Source organism: Vulpes lagopus, chromosome 15 (assembly GCF_018345385.1).
Source record: "Vulpes lagopus strain Blue_001 chromosome 15, ASM1834538v1, whole genome shotgun sequence".
Classification (NCBI taxonomy): Eukaryota; Metazoa; Chordata; class Mammalia; order Carnivora; family Canidae; genus Vulpes; species Vulpes lagopus.
The window spans coordinates 16,771,310-16,793,807 of NC_054838.1; the positions used below are offsets into that span (position 1 = coordinate 16,771,310).

At 36.0% G+C, this 22,498-nt stretch overlaps 1 protein-coding gene across 3 annotated transcripts in view; it reads left to right on the forward strand.

The window, feature by feature from the left end:
- SBF2 (SET binding factor 2) overlaps positions 1-22,498 on the forward strand; it is a 468,462-nt gene that overhangs the window by 368,891 nt on the left and 77,073 nt on the right. For all 3 annotated transcript variants that reach the window (XM_041730425.1, XM_041730423.1, XM_041730424.1), the window contains exon 18: positions 16,029-16,199. In XM_041730425.1, the coding sequence (XP_041586359.1) occupies positions 16,029-16,199 (171 nt within the window). The remainder of the gene's footprint in view (positions 1-16,028; positions 16,200-22,498) is intronic.

The following is a 22,498-nucleotide window of genomic DNA, read 5'->3' on the forward strand; positions in this document are numbered from 1 at the left end:
ATGGCAGGGGATTACCAGGAAAAAGTCAGAGAACCATCTAGAATGGCTGTGAGAAATTAGATAGTTTTATTATGCTCTTGGGTGACATTTCCAACCAATAAAGTTAGAATAAAAATTGTAATGTTAGAAGCAAACCCCTGGAAAATATATAATTAACTTCTTTAGAGTTCAACAAGAATTCTATGTATCTCTAATGTTCATATTTAAGGTACTTTAACTGGACATTTGAATTGATGCCGATATGTGCCAGAAATGGTTTCTCCCTCAAAGGCCATTAGGAGAGAGACTATATGTACACAAAATTTTAAAATTATTTATGTTTAATTGATTCATAGTTCAATACTTTATTTATAAAACCTAGTATATAAAACCTAGTATATAAATTGTTGGTCTTTTAATATTTATTATCTCTTAATGAGCATGCAAAAACAGAACAATGTAGGAACTGATTTCAATGATACATCTTCTTAGAAAACAGTAGAAAATTATTTTGAAAAGCCCTCTATATCTTGATTATTTTCTGCAATAAAAATACTAATTCTCCTTATTGCTACTAAATAGAGCATAATGGCCACTAAAATCTGTCAAAAGCTCTTCCATCTTGGATAATTCTGAGAGATTCTAACATGTCATTTCAGCACATGCTTGAGTAAAAATGTCCTAAATGTAAAAACAGAATAAAATAATTATTAGGGAAGTATAAACAAAGTTCTGCATAAGACAGTGTCTTGATCTGCTTGGGCTGCCATAACAAAATAGCATAGATCATGCCTTAAAGAATAAACATTTATTTCCTCATGCTTCTGGAGGCTAGATATCCAAGATCAAGGTTCTGGCCAATTCAATTTCTTGTTAAGGACTCTGTCTGACTTGGAGCTGCCTCCTTGCTGTCTTTACATGACCTTTCCTCAGTGCATATGCAGTAGAAAGGGAAGGAGGAAGGGAAAGGGGTTGAGAGAGAGCACTCTCTGGTATCTCTTCTTGGAAGGACACTAATCCTATCAGATCAGGACCCCACTCTCAGGACCCCGCATTTAATCTTAATTACTTCTTTCAAATACACGATAGTGGGGGCTAGGGTTTCAACATATGAATTTTAGGTGGACATAATCAGTCAATTTATAACAAATTGGAAACAGAGCGGAAGCAACCAGGAAGGCATTTTGGAAAAGGTAGCATTTGAACAGAATCCTGGTGATTGAGTAGGATTTTAACCAGTAGAAGTTGGAAGGAGAGATTCCAAGTGGAAGAAATAGCTTAACCAGAAAGCAGAGTAGAAGTACCTGGGTGGCTCAAGTCAGTTGAGCGTCAGCCTTCAGCTCAGGTCCTAATCCCGGGGTCCTGGGATCAAGCCCCATGTTGGGCTTCCTGCTTACTGGGGAGCCTGCTTCTCCCTCTCCTTCCCATTCATACTGTCTCTCACTATCTCTGTCATTCTCTCTCTCAAATAATTTCTTTAAGAAAGAAGGAAGGAGGGAAGGGAAGAAGGAAGGGGTATATTTAGCACAGAGGGAATCAGTTCTTTCACCTGCAGGATGATATCTACATGAGTGGATAGTACTTAGGAAGTCAAGAGGATTGGAAAGGATGTGGCCAAATTATTTTATACCTTATAAAACACCATTTTCTGGTTTCAGCACTTCTATAACTAGCTGTGTGACCTTGGTTATGCCCCTCTACTTCTGTGTGTCTCAGCACCCCATATGTCAATGAAAAAATTATCTCTGGGGTTTCATTTAATTTAATGAGTCTGTACTTCAAAACAAGTAAGTGATTTAAAGTTCACAAGTATTATGTGTATGTGTTTGTGTGTGCCCATATACTTCCACATTTGTGCTCTCACACCAGTAGATGTGCACACTCATACAAATGTTTGATGATAGGCAGAAAAATCTACTGCCACTTATCAACATTGACTTGTATTCCTCCCACCTCTACATAAATTGGGAACCTTTTTCTGCATATTCCAGTGACCCAGACCAGACCCCTTAGGGAGAGGTGACCAGGCACACTGGGGAAAATATGTGATTTCCCCAACCTTGTTCCAACTTCATTGGCTCTTTTATTTTCTCCTGCTGTAGATTCCTGATTCTTTAATGACAGTTTCTTTTGTCCTGTTAAGGAAACTTAATCTCAAAGCCTTCTTTCATAGTCAGTTGTAGGCACCTGGGTAAGGAATCCATAGACTCGAAGGGATATTTTCTTTTTACTAGGAAGTAGGCCTTAAGCTATAAGAATGTAACAAGAACAGTAAAATTCTAGACAATAAATGGACATAGAGCTTGGGAATAGAGGTGAGGAGGTGAATGTTGTGGTGTTCCTAAAAGCCTTAGAGGTAGGAAATAATCCCCTGGAGCTTGAGGACCATCTTCAGTCCTAGAACAGTCTAATATACTTTACAACTATTTATTCTTCACCCTGGACCTGTCTTGGTTATTTTTAGCAAAATAATTACTACTATTTACTTATTTTCTAGAATTCTAGATATAGTTGTGGGCTTACCTGTGCAAACACTTTGATAACTTTGACCCAATCTATATGATTCAGTAGATAATTCTTCCTGCAAAATGGCTACTGGGTTAACAGCTTGTTCCTTATTATAGAGGCTTAGTTGTAATGAATCTTTCCAACTTGAAAAAGAAGCAGTAGAACTAAAGTTGAAGAAGAATTGTTTTCCTCAAAAACAGGGGCATATTTCTTTTTAAGAAATACATTTTCTTTCCCTACTATATATAGTCAGCATATAATACTAAGTTTTACTTCTCAAAAATAGGTTAGTGTCTGCCTTTTTCAGATACACATCCACGTCAAGAAGGTGTTATCTTCATAATGAACTTAAGCTACAGCTTGGGTGACTCATCTCAGAATATTCTATCAGTCAGAAACTGTTCAAGGTCCAACCCCAGTATTTACTGCTCTGTGGCCTCCACTTTGCGTAGGCACCACCTTAGTGAATCACACTGGCTATCCGTCACTCATTCTTTGAAGACCACAGTTTCAAAATAAAACCCTTAGAAAATGTAGGCACTGAAGTAACAGTTGCAGTTACTTCACCCACGGTTCACTGTACCATGAATGTAACCTACAATTTGAGTCTTTATTTGGTCATTGACAATGGCCTTAAATTTTTGAGTCAAAGCTTTAGTGAAATTCAGAAATATAGTCCCTAAGATGTTGATTCTTTTGTTCATAGGAAATGCTTTCAAAACTTACTTAGCTTTAGTTCTAACAAAATAATATTTTGGGGTTTTTTATGTTTTTTTTTTTTTTTGTCTTTGGAAAAGTTGAATAGATGGAAACTATGAAAGGAAAAGATGTACTACAAAATTGTAATTCAATAGCACTGGTTTCTGCTTTCATCTAATACAAAACAATATAGTATAAGGAAGTTCATTTTTCTTACGTTATTGGTAATAAAATTCAAGTTAAAAATTAGAGCTTGCTAATTGTGTTTTTCCTCTAGGTTCTATTCATTATCAGAATAGTCTCTCAAGTAGTGATAATATCCAAATTTAATCAGAAGGTTTAACTGTAAAGTTTAATCATACAAGTAATGAAATGTACACTTCCAGAGGTTACATCTTTGTCTTTTTATCCTGATGTAACAAAAAAAAGGGACGTATTATATGCAGGTTATCTAGAGGTGAATGGCCATAGGCAGCTTTCTGAGCCTGGTCTGCCTTGCTACCTCTGCAGACCCCTAAAACTGTTTATTGTCTACCCAGGCAGGTGCTCATATTTTTCTAAGATATCCATGACTTCCCACATAGGCTTTCACCTGTTATACAATGACCTGTATAACTATGCCACTGCCTGCTCTATCTCCATGAGCCCCTGGCTACTGCTGCTGTTTACTAAATACGTATTAAGTGCCAGATACTATGTTGAGTGTTTTGTTTATTGGATCTTCCCACTGCCATGGGGCAGAGCTACCCTGAAATGAAGTGAGCGTATAGTATAATCTTCTTAGATTTACTTCCATAGTGTATCTTCTGAATTACCAGACTGTGGTGAATGACTACAACTACTATTCATGACTGTGGGCTAGTTTTTTCTTTTTTATTGTTGTTAAATACATATAACGTAAAATTTACCTTCTTGACCATTTTTTTAAAAAGATTTTTATTAATTCACTTTAGAGAGAAAATGTACAAGCGTGTGAGCAGGGAGAGCGGCAAAAGGAAAGGGAAAGGGAGAATCTCAAGTAGATGCCCCACTGAGTGCAGAGCCTGACGCAGGACTTGATTTCATGACCTGAGCTGAAATCAGAGTCAGACGCTTAACCAGCTAAGCCACCCAGGCTCCCCTTGACCGTTTTTAAGTGTACAGTTCAGTGATATTAAATACATTCACATCACTGTGCAACCACTGCCACCATATGTTCTTTTGAAGTGGAGGTGCTAGATCATATGGTAATTCTTTTTCTGACTTTTTTTTTTTTGAGGAACCACACAACTGTTTTCCATAGCAGCTGCACCATTTTACATTCCTAACAGCAGTGTACAAGTCTTCCCTCTTCATATCATCTCCAGCCCTTGTTTTTGTTTTTTTTTCTGTTTTTTTTTTACCCAGGTTTATTGAAAAATAATTAGCATACTTCACTATGTAAGTTTAAGGAATACAGTATGATTTTTCAATTTATTCATTTTTTATATTATTTTTTAATTGAAATATAGCCGACACAAAATGTTACATTAGTTTCAGATGTGCAGCATAGTGATTCAGCAAGTCTATACATTATGCTATGCTCACAAGTGTAGTTACCATCTGTCACGAGACAATGCTATTGCAATACCAATGACTGTATTCCTTGTTCTCTACCTTTTATCCCCGTGACTTACTCATTTCGTAACTGGAAGCCTATATCTCCCAATCCCCTTCATCCTGTTTTCTGAGTTAGCTTTTTTCTTTTTTGATAGTACCAATCCTAATGGGTGTGAGGTAGTATTTTACTATAGTTTTGATTTGCATTTCTCTAACCATTAGTGATATGAGCATCTTTTCGTGTGTTTATTGGCCATCTATCTTTTGTGGAGAAATGTCCACTCAAGTCCTTTAACCATTTTTTAATCAGGCTGTTTTTCTTGTTGTTATTTTTGAGTTTTAGAAGTTCTCTATATATTCTAAATATTAATCAGATACATGATTTGTAATATTTTTCAGAGTATGGTTATCTTATGTATGATGTGCAGATATTTTCTCTCGTTCTGTGAGTTGCCTTTTTACTCTGCAGATAGTATCTTTTGATGTACAAAATTTTTAAATTTCGTGAAGTACAATTTCCCTTTTTTTCTTTTGTTATTATGCCTTTAATAATCTGAGAAATAAATCATTGCCAAGTCCAATGTCATAATATTTTTATACCATGAATTCCCACCTCTTTTAGACCTTTGTGACGCACTGTAAAAATTGTTTTATAGTGATCGCTTCAGGTCATCTAAAACATTCCCTAAGTCCTAAAAGGCAGTTTCCCCTTAATCTCTGATAAAGTGGAATCCAAGAAGTATCGGCTGTTTTTAGAGTGGCTAACCTATTATTTTTATCTAGGAACAGTATTCATTTTCATCAGTGGATGAATAAAGGTTACTCTAGAACATGTGCTATTTGGGGTAAATATATAGCCTCTTTGTATTTGTCATTTCATCTCTGGAATCTGCCAAACCAAAAATCCCTGGGCATTGGAACCATTGATTCGTCAGTACCTCATCCACCCTCACTCTTTATGCCATTGCCTTATTTTGAATTTGCAATTTGCTTGGTAAAAATGTATTATCCTTTTATATATATATGCTACATTTGATTTGCTAAAATTGTGTTTAGAATTTTTGCATCTATATTCGTGAAGCATATTGGTCTAATTTTGTATTATCTTCTGGTTTTGTAATCAGAGATAACACGCTCATAGAATGAGTTTAGAGGTCTTCTGTCATTAATTATTTGGAAGAGTTTGGTAGATTGGTATAAGTTATTTCTTTTTTTTTTAATTTTCATTTATTTATTTATGATAGTCACAGAGAGAGAGAGAGAGGCAGAGACATAGGTAGAGGGAGAAGCAGGCTCCATGCACTGGGAGACGATGTGGGTCGATCCGGGTCTCCAAGATCGCACCCCGGGCCAAAGGCAGGCACCAAACCGCTGCGCCACCCAGGGATCCCAGTATAAGTTATTTCTTAAATGTTTGAGAGTTTTTAGTGGAGCCATTCATGTTGGGGCTTTCTTTGAGAAGTCTTTTTACTACAGTTTCAATTTCTCTTATAGTTATGGGCATATTCAAGTTATATTTCCTCCTGAGTGAGGTTTGTAGTTTGTATCTTTTAAGGACTTTGTCTCTTTCATCTAAATAGTCAATATGTGGACTATAAAGTTGTTCATATTTCTTTATGATTTTTTAAAATGTCTGTAGAATGTTTGATGATGTTACCTCTCATTTCTGACATTTGTAATTTTGTCTTATTATTCTGATCAGTCTGGCTAAAGATTTATTTTAGTAATCTCAAAGAATCTGCTTTTGGTTTTATTGATTTTTTTTTTTATTTTTCTGTTTTCTGTTTCATTGATGATTGCTTTGATCTTGATTCCCTTCTTTTGTTTGCTTTGTCTTTAATTTGCTTTTTTTTTTCCTATTTTTTCTAAGTGTAAGCTGTGGTTATTGATTTGAGACCATTCTTCTTTGCTAACACAGGCATTTAGTGCTGTAAATCTTCCCAAAAGAAATGGGTTAGTGGCATCTCGTAAATTCTAATATGTTTTCACTTTCATTTAATGCAAAGTACTTTCTAATTTCCCCTTTTATTTCTTCTTTGATCCATGAGTTAGTTTCCAAATTTGGAGATTTTCCAGATAACTTTCTGTTATTAATTGCTAATTTAATTCCATTTTGGTTAGAGAATATATTTGTATGGTTTGAATCCCTTTAAAATATATGAAGGCTTATTTTATCACCTGCAGTCAGGTTTTGGTAAATGTTTCATATGCCCTTGAAAAGCAAGGATATTTTGCTATTGTACTATTAAAGTCAAGGAGGATACTTTCTACCTCTGGATTTGCCTGTTCTGGACATTTCATTAACATGAATGAAATTTTACAACATGTGATCCTTCCTAATGACTTCTTTCACATAGCAAAAAATCTTCAAGGTTTATCCATGGGATAGCATGTATCAGTACTTCATATCTTGCTATTGCCACATATTACATTGCATGTATGTGCCACATTTTATTCATCAGCTGATGAACATTTGAGTTGTTTCCATTTTTGTATGAGATATCAGTCATATACAATAAAATATACTTTTTTAAAGTGTGAAAAGGGCTTTTCCTTCTCTAAGTAGTATAGAGTTTCAGCTTTATCTGATCTTCAAAATTTGCTGCTGCTTATAAGTCTGCTTTATGACTTCTAAAATTGTATTAACATCACTGATGGTGTTGTCTTTCTCATTCTCTTTACTCTTGTTTTACCATTTTTCTCTTTTGCTGTCATTTCAATGGCCTTTAAGGAGCAAAAGAATATTCAATCTGCCACATTTAATAAAAATAACCCTTAAAATTCTTTTTGAAGAAGGAATATAAATTGTCAAAATTCTGTTACTTTTACTTCATTTTAATTTTGCCTTTTTCTACTAGTTTTTGTATACTTATGGACATCATCATAGCATATTTGGCTGATTTTCTCAAGTGTCACATAAATACTTCATCACATTAACTACTTTAATGGCAGCATAATATTCTTTTGTGTTGATAATGTTCTGTTTTTTGCCTAACCTTTCTCTCTATAATTAGACATTAAAATTGCTAACTTTGGAGGGAGTATAGCTATTAGAGATAATGCCATAATAAACATTTTTGTTGAGCTTTTGGGCTATTTGCAAGTACATATAGTGAGAGCTATGACTCACCAAATTCTTCCGTTTCCTATGCCAGGACCAACTGATGCCTTTCTTCTTTGGTTCCTTTTGTAGTTACACCTTGGAGAAAACACCTTGTTATGTATCTTCTAGCCTCTTTACTGATGGTATTCTCCCAACCAACTCCTTAATCTTACTGGTTTATAGTGGTTCTATATACAATATTATTAGGCTCATAAATTTCACATGTGGAATTCTTGTCTCTCCAAAGGGATTATAAGCACTTTGTAGACAGAAGTCCCATAGTGCTTGGTATTGAGTTAATGAAAAGCACAGGTTTACAGTAAACATTTATGGATAGATTTTCTTAGTTTCATCCTAAACAGGTTTAAGAATACTTAAATAGGTTTTTAAATCCATGAGTTCGTAAAAATATGAATAAAAAAAGAAAAAACCGGTCATCTCTGATAGATGCTAGAAAACAATACATTGTTTTTAAAATTGATAAATGAAGGGATAATATCATGTATCTTTCCAGTATAGGTACATGTTTGTGTCACCAGTTGATGAGAAGTTTCTCTTTATAGAAATGTTCTAACTAATAAGTGAGGAAATAATGCTAGAATGAGAATATCACTATTTTATTTTTCCTAATAATTAATAAATCTAAGCATTGACTGTCAATAACCTTTAACATCACAAAGAAAGAGACAGCTGTAAATAGTGGTGCCATCCATGAAGTATTCTTGCCAAATAAGCCTGAAAATAAACAAGCTTCTGGATACAACTGCCTATTTGCCGGAAATACAGAGGGCAAAAGAATGTCACATGGTACCACTGGGATACAGTCAGCAACCACCACACTAATGGAAACTATTGGATAAATGATCCAGTTTCGTCAATAAATAGATTGCAAATGGGAGTGAAAGTAAGAGAGAGAAAGAGACAGACAGATGGTAGAGGAACCTATAAACTAAAACTGACCTCAGAGATATATAAACTAATGGTAATATATGGACCATATTTAGGTCCTTCCTGAATCAAACAAACTGTGTAACAAAACAAAACAGAGAAAAAAAGAAAAACATTTAACATTTATAAGATAATTAAAAACTCAGGGATCCCTGGGTGGCGCAGCGGTTTGGCGCCTGCCTTTGGCCCAGGGCACGATCCTGGAGACCCGGGATCGAATCCCACGTCGGGCTCCCGGTGCATGGAGCCTGCTTCTCCCTCTGCCTATGTCTCTGCCTCTCTCTCTCTCTCACTGTGTGCCTATCATAAATAAATAAAATTTAAAAAAAAAAACTCATTCACTGGATATTTGACATTAAAGAATTATTAACTTTAAAAAATAGATTTGTAAAAAAATCTGCATGAAATAATTTCATATTGGAAAAATAGCCAATGTATCAATAACCCAAAAATGTTTATTGGTACAGATAACAATGGGAATTATCTTTTTCTTAGGCCCCTCTAAAGTATTTCCAGGCACTATTAAATGGTACTGAAACCAATAATCAGAGTTGAGAGTTGATATGCGTTGATAATGTTCATACACCATTATTTATAACAAAAAGTTGGAAATAATACAAGTGTTCACTAACAAGACCAAGGAAATATGTACTCATGTATTGGAATTCCATACAGTAGTTAAATTATGCAGTAATTCAGAAACTAAATTCTGTAGCTAAACTACCAGAGTTTGAATCCAATTCTAGTTCCACCACTTCTGGGCAGTCTTCTCTAGGACAAGTTACTTAACCGCTCTGTACCTCAGTTCCTTTACCGATAAAACAGGAGTAAATAATAGTACTTATGTCACTGGATCATAAGGTTGCATAAGTACTAAGTACATTAATAAATATAATAAAAGCTCAGTTAAAGTTATTAAATTACTTTTAGTAATTATTATTATTTATTGTTATTACCTGAATAAGCCTTGCACCATAATATGTGAAAAACCAAGTTGCAAGAGAAAGCACAATATGGTACCATTTATATAAAGTTTAAAAAAACCTGCAAAAAGGGAGAAGGAGGAATATTGGATCCTATCTTGTATTTTTAAGAATACCAAACCCACCTGCTTACCTCCTCTCTCTCCCCTTCTCCCCAATAACTCCATCCCCCTTGCTCTGAGCAAGTTAACAACTTCTGTGTGCCCTTGCACACCTTCTACCTATTCTTTTAATTAGACAAACTCTATACATGGGGATTTCCTCCTCACCATTTTACAAAATAAAGAGGTTATAAAATTCTTTGCATTTCCTTTCTTAGTAAAAATACATGGTGGAAATCTTTCCAGGTCAATTGATAGAGAGCTTACTCACTCTTAGCCATACAATAGTCTGTGTTGCTTTATCTTCTGTGATGTGACTATACCACCATTTAGTCAATTATTTCCTTAGGATGGTAATACACTCTGTTTCCACATTTTGTCCCTACAAGAAGTACTGCAATAAAATAAAACGCGTCCTTAAAAAAAAAAAAAAAAGCCAAACCCAGGGGGTCTCCCAGGTGACTCAGTCAGTTGGGCAACTGACTCTTGGTTTTGGCCCAGGTCATTGTCTCAAGGTTGTGAGATAGTGCTGCTGGTCACATTGGGTTCCACATTTAGCGAGGAGTCTGCTTCCCCTCTTCTTTTGCCCCTCGCCCTACTCACTCAACTCTACTTCTCTTTCTAAAATAAATAAAACCTTAAAAAAAAAAAAAAGACTACCAAACCAGGCAGAGGACTTGACAACAAGCATATATTTGATACCTACTAGTTTTTAGACCACAAAGGAAAAAAAATTGAAATGTCATCTGATCTCTTAATATTTACTAAACAACTTAATACAGAGAATCATTAGAAGGATAAGTGGTTTAAGGACTTCATCCCTGTCATTCCAGCTACTGAAATTGGCATATCAAATGAATACTGGGCAATGCTGGTGAGTGAATATACTTCTTGTATAGGAATTGTGTGCCTGGATTTTCTAAGTAACCTGAGAGAGGTTTAGACCATTAGGAATTTGAGGTTATGTTCATTGTTCAATCTTGGAGTGTCAGGTAGCAGAACAGAAAAAACTATAACAGTTACCTTTTTTTAACTACTTGGATTATTTACCATTCTATAAATTCCACTGACTAGTGCACACAATATCCAATATACTCCTTGCTTATAGGCTACTCTTTCTGCTCCTTCTGAGTTGTATGTTTACAGAGTTCGTTGTGTTTTGTCTCAATTATATAGTTTAAATGTTATATAAGTCAATGAAATATAAGTTGTATACTTTGAGAAGCATCATCAATAGGGATAAAATGAAACCTACAATATAATCCTGTATATGATTTGTGAATCATATACAGTATAAAAATCATATAAATGGGAGTGAAAAATACCTAATTCAGGATCATTGTTACCTCTGGATTCAGAGGGAAATGGGATCAAGAGAGGTACAGAATGGGCTTCAACCAAATCTATAATGTAAAATGTCCCATTAAAAAAAAAAAATGCACCAAGCAAAGACATTTAAGGTTTGTTTAAGATTTGATAAATACAGGGACACCTGGGTGGCTCAGCGGTTGAGCATCTGCTTTTGGCTAAGGGCGTGATCCCAGGGTTCTGGGATCAAATCCCACAACGAGCTCCTTGAGTAGAGTCCGCTTCTCCCTCTGCGTGTGTCTCTGCCTCTCTCTCTCTCTCTCTCTCTCTCTGTCTCTGTCTCTGTCTCTCATGAATAAATAAATAAAATCTTTAAAAAAATTTAATAAATACTAGTTTTTGATTCACATTTTTCCTATTCCTATCTTCCTTTTGTTTGTCTCTCAGACTAAGCGTTTAGAGGGGAAAAAAGAAAGGCAAACCATAAAATAGACCCTTAACTACAGAAAACAAAGAGGGTTGCTGGAGGGAGGCAGGCGGGGGCGGGGGGTTAAATGGGTGTTGGGTATTAAAAGGGCATTTGTGATGAGCACTGGATGTTATATGTAAGTGATAAATCACTAAATTCTACTTCTGAAACTAATATGACACTGTTAACTAACTGGAACTTAAATAAAATTTGAAACAAAAAAAGATTCAAATTCTTAAAGCGACTGAATATCTGGAATTGGTCTGGCCAGTGTAGAATCATAAAATGACTGGCTGGCACTGTCCCCAGACTGTGCAAAGAGGTATACTTTTATTCCAGTATCCAGAGCTAGATAGGAAATACCCAGCAACTTAAACAGTGAATCTTTGTATTCTGTGTTATTCTTTAAGACCATTACATATTTATGGAATTAGTCCTACTAGCTAGCTTTTTTTCCTGAAATCTGGTTTCCATCTGAGCTCCCTAATTGGGGCCTTGGGCCTAGAGAACAAACATGTCTAGCCAGACCTTAGACAGGCCCCTCATACTGATATCTTAACCTTTCCCTTGACCAACTCGTCTCTGAGATGATAAGTGTCCATTTATTTGGATTTGAATCTGGCCTCTTGATTGGTGATCCTTGTGAGTTTTTTCTCCATATCCTATCCCTTGCTGAGGTTTCCTTTGAACGCTTTGTGGAAAATGAATGGCATCGCTTAATCTAGTACCATTTGGGTTATTTTTTTTCTAGATAAGGAAGGTAGTCAACATATTTTTTAACATCTCATAAAATTGTATGGCAAAATATCATTTGTTTGTTTAGAGAAGAATCAAGAATTATTAGGAAGTGTAAATTAAATAGTATTGCCAAAATTGGAGGGAAAGAAGAAGAGATGTCATTTGACAACAGCATTGTGTCTCATCTTTGTGCAAAATAAAAGGTCATAAAGTTGGCATATAGGCCAATTTGAGAAACCATTTTAGGAAAGTTTTTTCTTCAAATAAAAGAAAATGTTTTCTTCAAACCAAAGATTAGAATCAGGAGATAGTTTTATAGATAGATGCCTATTTTCTTTGTTTACAACTAATATTACTATCATAGGACATAGCGAGTTGGAAACTCTGAACAATCTTATCACATCTTTCTCTAGATAATTATAACATAGTTTTTGTTTTGTGGAATATCTTAATTTTTGTATCTTACAGAAGTGATGTTGAATAATAGAAAACCTTATTTCTATTCCTTTCTCCTCTACCCATCTTGCTGTATGACCTTGGATAAATCCATTTTCTTCATAGAGCCAGTCTCTCAAATATACAGTGAAGATAGGCACTATTCACCTTACCACCTACCTCTTCAAGACCAGCTAGACTACAATGCTCCATTTTTCTAATTCCTATCTAAAACCCTGATGTGATGTAGGCAGAATAAGATGCTACTGCCCTCTGCTGGTCCTAAGAACATACCCGCCCTGCCCATCCTAACAGTGAGAAACAACAGTGGGCCTTGCTTGTGGCTGGCAAAACAGCAGGAAGCCACAAAAAAAAAAGGAGGCGAATTTCATGTTTGGAAAAATAATCACATTTGAAGTATTTGGGAATTAATGATTTCTTATGCATATACCAGATGCAATAACTATTGTGTGACTGCCTTGTCACCAAAAAGTATTTATTCTATAGTTACTTCCCTCTGCTACAGTTTCTCACCTGGTAAACAAGTTGTGAGTTCTGACCTTTTGAGCCACTGTCACTGTTTTATAACATCTTTCTGCCTTGAAACATAAACAGTCCACTTTTGTTTGGAAGATTTAGGGGAGTTTTTGCTTATTCGTTTTGTTTGTCAATAAATAGGAAGATGGGCAGCCCCGGTGGCGCAGCGGTTTAGCGCTGCCTGCAGCCCAGGGCGTGATCCTGGAGACCTGGGATCGAGTCCCACGTCTCCTGCATGGAACCTGCTTCTCCCTCCTCCTGTGTCTCTGCCTCTCTCTATATATATATCTATCATAAATAAATAAATAAATCTTTTAAAAAAATAAATAAAATAAATAGGAAGATGATAATTGATATGTGCCAAGGAAAGGGAATATGCAACATCAGGAAGAAAAGTGCTGAAAAAGAAAGGCTGGGCTTCATTATACTCTCAGATCCCTATGGAGCTCTGTCAAGTTGTAATAAGAGATCTATAATTGATAATAGCTTTTTTGGTGTGTCAATGATCCTAAAAGTACCTTATCTGAGAAACTGATAAGAATTTATTAAAAAGCTGTGGTTTTCTGAACTCATCTGTATTAATTTCAGAACTCTGAAATTTCAAGAGCTGCTATTTATTATTATGCGCTTGTAAGAAATAGTGCTGCCTTTGACCGTACTTACAGGAAAGGCAACTGAAAATTATGCTTTTGTCTTGTTTGAATTCCATGCCTTTAAAATCCCTTTCAAAATAGGTCTGTGCACTGCTACTGAGATCATTGTTAGTCCTGAGAGTGCTGCAGGGCAACAACAACAACAAAAGTGCAACCTACACCCCAAGTATCTACAAGCAGACTATAGGAGGAATATGTGATTCATATTGTGGCTTCTGCTTACGTATGCACAAACCACACACATTTTGCCCATTATTTCCCATTGGTAGATCGTAACTGTATTTTAAACAAGTATACAGGCATTATGAAGATCAACTGTGATCCTAATGCAGCTTCCCCTTGGGGAACTCTTGATTTTTGTTTCACAGTCAAGCCCAACTTATAGTCACCTGATAGGAGTTACATTCAGTCACCTCAGCAGCAGTACATAATCCTATCTTGGGATGCAGAAATACAAAGACTCTCAAAAGCAAAATCACAGCCATCCGACTTCCAACTACATAAATACTACGTTTCACGGAATGTGTGGTGCCTATTTCCAGTTCTAGGTTTTAGTCTGCTCTAGACCAAAAAGGAAATTAGGATGTATTGAGGATATCATTTTTACCAGGTATCTTATTCATCTGTTAGGCATTCCTAAGAAATGAACCAACTATATATCTAACCTTAATGGTAATCTTCAGTGTCCAATATTTAGTTCTACTCACAGAAAACAAACTTAATTCCAAAAAATAAAATGGACAAAGAAAATTGTCTATTGAGAATGTTACCTTCTGTTTGCTGAGAACTGATGGATTAAAATTTTTTTGAAATAGCTTTAATATGTGGAAATGAAAGCAAGAGCCGTGGAAAGATGGTTTAAATCATTAACTGAAACTTGACAGTATATATATCATATGTAAAAGTCAAAATACAATGTTAATCAAAATCATATCAGATCTTCAAGGAAGAATATTACTTTGGAAAGAAAATCCTAAAGTGCAGAAAAAAACAGCAGTGCTAATTAGTACTTATTTTATGATGTTCTTTTGCAAGACAATTTGGTATAGAAAAAAAGCAGGGGCTTTGGAACCAAACAAACTTTGGGCTTAAAAACTAGCTGCACTACTTCTGTATTTTGTTATCTGACTTTAGGCAATCATTAAACCTCCCTGAACTTTTATTTCCTCTTTTTTAATTGGCAATAATAATGTGCAACTTATATTCGGTATTAAATAAGATATGTCAGTATTTATGAAGTGACACAAGTACCTGCAGAGTTAGTTTTCCTTCTCTCTATTGTAAATCACAGAGTAAGGTTTACTCGTGCATTGAAGCCCAGCAAGAAGTCCTGGAAAAGAAGGTCTGGTTTGAGATTACCTCCTATGACCAGACTTGGTTACCAGAAAAGGCCCTCAAAGCCCAGGACAGTCTGCTAAGGGGTATGTGAGACAGGAAGCAGCCTTGGTGGGGAGGAAAAGGGCTAGAGTAATCAGTAGGGAGGGTACGATTCTTCTTGAGTCCCAAATGCATGATCTGCCCTCATTCTGTGTGTAAGGCCAAGCTGCAGGCGCACTCACATTTCATTTTGTGCCCTCAAAAAAATGTACTGTAGAAAAAAATTTGAATTATCTGAAGTTTTATGTTTAGGTTATGATGGATTTCATTTACATATCCTAATTGTTATAAGAGCTACCAACTCTACAGTGTCTGTTATGTGCATAGTACAGTGCCAAGTACTTTTCAAATATTCTCTAAATCAGATAATAACTTTGATTTCTAGCTGTTGCTAAAATGTCCGTAAAGTGACTGAAACCGTAAAGGGCTTCATAGCAAGCCCAAAGTTGTCAGTTAAAAATGAATATGTTGCTGATTGCTAAGCTTGTACTGCCATAAAATACTGTTTAGATAAACCCTTTGATGATATCTGTGGTTAACCATGAGTCCTGTAATTTTCTGAATTGTCATGACTGTCAGCCCTGTGGTGATGCATATTGTATGTTCTCACAGAAACTGGCCCCTGGAGTCAGCCAGTTTGCTTACACCTGTGTTCAGGACCACCCCATTTGGACGAATCAGCAGTTTTGGGAGACAACTTTCTACAATGCAGTGCAGGAACAGGTGCGCTCCCTGTATCTCTCAGCCAAGGAAGACAATCATGCCCCATATCTGAAACAAAAGGTAAGAGAAGAAAGATATTAGTGTGGGACTGGCATCCTGTCTTCAAAGAAAGCTTATTCAGATATTCCTAGGGCAAAAGAATATCCAATCACTTTCTACCAGTATATTTGAGGTTCATTTTAGGGAGTCCTGTGGTGAGCATCTTTCTTCTGTTGATTTCTGATATTATGTTTTTCCATAATAACTTCTTAATATCGTTCTTTAGTGGTAGAATTGTTTTATTACATTTTAATAAGTAGTGTTTAAGTGTTCTTTTGAAACAATTATAGGAAGTTGAACAGAAAAAAAAAAAAAAAGAAAGAAAGAAAATACCTGGGCAGATGTCTTTGTGCAATTAACTTTTTGAAGAAATGTCAAATTAAAGTTAAATGATTCTTATAAAAAGCTTTTGCCCAGCAAAGGACACAGTTGACAAAACTAGAAAACAATCTCCTGAATGGGAGAAAACAACTTATAAATGTCTTTTCAGATAAAGGGCTAGTATCCAAAGTCTATAAAGAATTTATCAAACTTGACACCAGAAGCAAGAAATGGGCAGAAAAGGGACACCTGGGTGGCTCAGCTGGTTAAGTATCTGCCTTCAACTAAAGTCATGATCCCAGGGTCCTGGGATCAAGCCCCCTCATCAATCTCCCTGCTCAGCAGGGAATCTGCTTCTCCTTCTCCCTCTGTGCTCCTCCTTATGCTCTTGCTCTTTTTCTCTTTCAAATAAATGTACAAATCATCTTTTAAAAAAGGAAATGAGCAGAAGACATGAACAGACATTTCTCCAAAGACATACAAATGGCCAACAGACGCATGAGAAAATGCTCAACATCACTTGGCATCAAGGAAATACAAATCAAAACCACAATGAGATACCACCTCATACCAGTCAGAATAGCTAAACTAACAAGTCAGGAAACAACAGATGTTGGCAAGGTTATAGAGAAAGGGGAACCAATGCAAGCTGGTACAGCCACTCTGGAAAACTTTTTTGAAGTTCTTCAAAAAGCTGAAAATAGAGCTGCCTTATGACCCAGCAACTGTACTACTAGGTATTCACCCAAAAGATGTAAACATAGTGACCTGAAAAGGCACCTGCATCCCAATGTTTATAGCATCAATGTCCACAATGTCCACAAATATGGAAAAAGCCCAGATGTCTATCAAAGATTGAATGGATAAAGAAGATGTGGTAGATATACAATGGAATATTATTACTCAGCCATCAAAAAAAATGAAAACTTACCATTTGCAATTATATGGATGGAACTATGGGTATTATGCTAAGCAAAATAAGCAATCACAGACAATTATATGATTTCACTGATACATGGAATTTAAGAAACAAAACAGAAGATCATAAGGGAAGGAAGGGAAAAATAAGATGAAAGCAGAGGAGACAAACCATAAGAGACTCTTAAGTATAGGAAACAAACTGAGAGTTGCTAGAGGGGAGATGGGTGGGGAGATGGGGTAACTGGGTGATAGGCATTAAGGAGGGCACTTGATGTAATGTGCTCTGGGTATTTTTTTTTTTTTTTTTTTTGCTCTGGGTATTATATGCAACTGGTGAATCATTAAACTCTACCTCTAAAACTAATAATACACTCTGTTAATTAATTGAATATAAATAAAATATAAAAAACAAAAAGTTAAATGGCTCTAAAAAATATAAAATTCAATAGTTCTTAGAAGTATGTCAGTGATAAATCTAGTTTTCCTTTTAGGAATATTCTATATGTTTCCATATAGTTTATTCAGCATAAATTATACTTAAGAAAAATATCAAGAAAATATTTTAAAATAAGAAAATTGCAGGGTGCCTGGGTAGCTCAGTTGGTTAAGCATCTTGCATCAACCTCCATTTTAAGTTGATCTTATTTTATGTGAGGTAAATGAATTTAGATTTCTTTTTTTTTTCTTTTTTTTTTTATTTATTTGAGAGAGAGAGGCAATTAGCCGGGAAAGAGGGAGAAACAGACTCCCCACTGAGCATGGAGCCTGATATGGGGCTTGATCCCAGGATTCTGGGATCATGACCTGAGCCAAAGGCAGAGGCTTAACCAACTGAGCCACCCAGGTGCCCCCATTAATTTAGATTTCTAACAGGAACTACATAGTAGTGTTCAGATATTTCTATGTCTCATATAATTTTAAACATATTGTTTGTCTGTTCTTGAGTATGATAAAACAGAAACTTTAATAAAAAAAAATAGCACTGACATTTATCTCATATTCCAAATTTTTATTATATACCATTAGTGTGAATTGTTTAATTTAATATAAAACTCAGATTTTTCTTTCAAACACCAAATGCATTTGAGTAAGTGGTAACTATAACTGATGCAAGTTAGTTTGAGGTCATGTTCCTGAAATCTCTGGAGTGGTATGGTGCTTTTGATAGGTTTTTTAAGCAGTTGTAATGCTTACATTGGTATAACTCAAAAGCCTTTGTAGAGCAAACATATGTCACTGCTACTCTGTCCTTTCTTCTGAGAAGTCTCTCTGTGATGCCTAGATTAGATACAAGTGAGACTATATACATACTAGCTCTTCTCAACTTTTTAGCCTACTAGGAAATTCTTTAAAATCCCATTGTCAAATTCATGGAAAAAAAAGAATTTTGAGAAAATGGCTGCAAAGTAGGAGGATCATAGGCTTGTTTCATCCCACAAATACATCCAGTTGTCCTAAATACCCCAGAAATCAATCTGAAGACTGGCAAAACAAACTCCACAACTAAAGGTAGAGAAGAAGCCACATCAAAGAACATGTAGAGACGCAGCTTGGGAGGGAAATGTATCATGGCCACTACAGTAGGGAGAGAACCATGGATGCATAGAAGAGTGAGAGACAAAGTAGCACACAGGGGAGCACGTGGGGAAAAGAAATCCCCATAGCAATTGACTTAGAAAAAATAAGAGGGCTCAAATTTCATGAGTTCTCGAAACCAGTGGAGCTTAAAACCTGAAGTTTTGAGGGTCAGAAGACTTGGCTCAAGGAATTCCCAGAGGACATTCAGGCTGCTCTTGGAGAAAAAGCAGATCAAACAACCCAAGGACATAACAGCATGGAAACAGTAGGCTGAAGAATACCTGAGACAGTGGGGAGGTTAGTTGTTCATCTCAGAGCATGTTCCAGAAAGGCAACATTCAGAGAGACCCCTCCAGTAACAAAGGAGCTATCAGGTGCCATTTATCTCTCCTGGCCCTCAGCATAAACATGGAATTGCAGGAACTAGCACAGCACCAACACTCACTTCATAATTTGCTTATGCCAAGCCCCCTGCACTAAGTGGAACCACCCTTCTCAGTCCCAACATAGCAGATCCCCTCCCCTAGAAGACTGGACCAAATCCCTGCTAATACTACATCTCCCCACCTGGGAGTTTTGTTGGTTTTTTGTTTTTAATAATTTGTTTAAAAGATTTTATTTATTTGAGAAAGAGAGATAGCAAGAGAAAGCAGGAGGGAAGAGAGGAAGAGAAGCAGGCCTCCCCACTGAATGGGGAGCCTGATGCGGGGCTTGATCCTAGGACCCTGAGATCACAACCTGAACTGAAGGAGACACTTAACCGTCTGAGCCACCCAGGCACCCCGTGTTTGTTTGTTTTTTTAAGCTTTATTTATTTATTTGAGATAGAGCATGGGCATAAGTGGGGAGAAGGGCAGAGGGAGAGAATCCCAAGAAGACTCCCCACTGAGCACAGAGCCATATGTAGGGCTTGATCCTACAAGCCACAAGATCATGACCTAAGCTGAAACCAAGAGGCAGGTGCTTAACCCAGGCACCTCTCCACACCCAGGAGTTTTGTAAGGCCTCAGTTCAAATGGCAGTGGCAGTAGGTCTCATTTCACAAGCAGACCAGAGCATACCTAATTACAGCATGCCACATTTGGGCCAGGAACCAAACACTGCCTACAAGAGGCAAAGAGAGCCTCTGCAGATGACTGACCTGAAGGATAAAGCAGCCAGGACACAACAGCAGGCCACACCAGCACATATTGGAGACACATATAGAAGCACCAGGCCCTGGGAAATAGACACTATACAATAGGACTTCTTCATGAAGCCATTATCCTCAAGAACAGGAGAAATAGTTGACTTCCTAACACACAAATAGGCAACAGAGACTTAAATAAAATGAGAAAACAGAGGAATTTGTCCCTAATGAAAGAATAGAACAAGGCCACAGCCAGAGATCTAAATGAAACAGATATAAGTAACGTGCCTGGTGCAGAATTTAATCAGTGATCATAAGGATCACTAGACTTCCTAGACTTGAGGAAAGAGTGGAAAACATCCATGAGACAGACCATTAACACAGAGCTCTAAAGGCAATAACATGGCATAGACAAAGGGCTCAGTAAATACAATGAAAAATGCACTTGATGGGATGAATAGCAGAATGGAAAAAACAGAGGAATGAATTAAAGACCTAGGAGACTAGGATCAGGAAAGTAATCAGGATCAACAAAAGAGAGAAAAAAGAATCATGCAAATTAACAATAGACTTAAGGAACTCTGTGACTCTATCAAACATTGTAACATATATATTATAGAAGTCCCAGAAAGAGAGAAAAGGGGGCAGAAAATTTACTTGAAGAAACAATGGCTGGAAACTTCCCTAATCTGGGCAAACAGATGTCCAGATCCAGAAGGCAAGGGGATCCCGAAAAAAATTCACATAAGCAGATCCACACCAAGACATCTCATCATTAAAATGGCAAAATATAAAGATAAAGAAAAAATATTAAGGACAGTTACATACAAAGGAAACCTTATAAGGAGGTTTCATCAGCTGATTTTTCAGCAGAAACTTTCCAAGCTAGATACAAGTGGCATGATATATTTAAGGTGCTGAGTGGTAAAAATAAAAAATAAAAAAAATCTGCAGCCAAAAATACTCTATCCAGCAAGGCTAACATTCAAAATAGAAGGAGAAATCAAGAGATTCACATACAAACAATAATTAAAGGAGTACATGACCACTAAATCAGCCCTACAAGAAATACTAAAGGGAACTCTGTGAGTGGAGGAGAAAGATAAAAATTACAGTATGAAAGTAGGTATCAAAAAGCAGTTAAAATGAATATTTCTATTAAAAAAGTTCAAGGAGCTCACAAAATAAAAGGATGTAAAATATGACACCATATACCTAAAACATGGAGAAGATGACAGGAGCAAAGAATGGGTTCAAACTTGAATGGCCATCAAGAGGGTATGTACAAACCTAATGGTAACTACAAATCAAAAACCACTAATAAATATGCAAAGGATAAAGGGAAAGAAATCCAAATATATCACTAAGGAAAATCAGCAAACACAGAAGAAAGACAAGAAAGATCAGAGAAAAAATAAAACCAATAATAAGATGGCAATAAAGAGCTATCTATTAATAATATTTTTGAATGTAAATGGACTAAATGCTCTAATCAAAAGACAGAGGATGACAGAATAGATTTAAAAAAACAAGACCCATATATATGCTGCTGACAAGAGACTCATCTTGGATCTAAAGACACCTGCAGATTGAATGTGAGAGGATGGAGAAACATTTATCATGTAGATGGAATCAAAAGAGTAGCAGTACTTATTTCAGACAAACTGGACTTTAAAACAAAGACTATAACAAGAGCCAAAGAAGGACACTATATAAAGGGGAAAATCCACAAAGAAGATATTTATGCACCCAACATGGGAGCACCCAAATACATAAAATAGTTCATAACAAACATGAAGGAACTAATTGATAATAATTCAATAATAGTAGAGGACTTTAACACCCCACTTACATCAATGGACAGGTCACCCAAACAGAAAATTAACAAGGAAACAATGGCTTTGAATGATACACTGAACCAAATGGATTTAACACATATTCAGAATGTTTCATTTTAAAACAGCAGACTACATATTCTTTTCAAGTGTACATGAAACATTCTCCAGAATAGATCACATATTAGGCCACAAAACAAGCCTCAAATTCAAAAACAAGGAAATCATAGTGTCCATCTTTTCTGACCACAGCACTATGAAACTAGAAGTCAAATTAAAAAATCTAGAAAGACCACAAATACACGGAAGTAAAATAACATGCTACTAAACAATGAATGGGTCAACCAGGAAATAAAACAAATTAAAAAGTACTTGGAAACAAATGAAAATGAAAACACAATAGTTCAAAATTTTTGAGACACAGCAAAAGCAGTTCTAAGAGGGAAGTTTACAGCAATACAGGCCTACTTCAAGAAGCAAGAAAAATCTCAAATAAAAACCTAACCTTACACCTAAAGAAGCTTAAAAAAGAACAA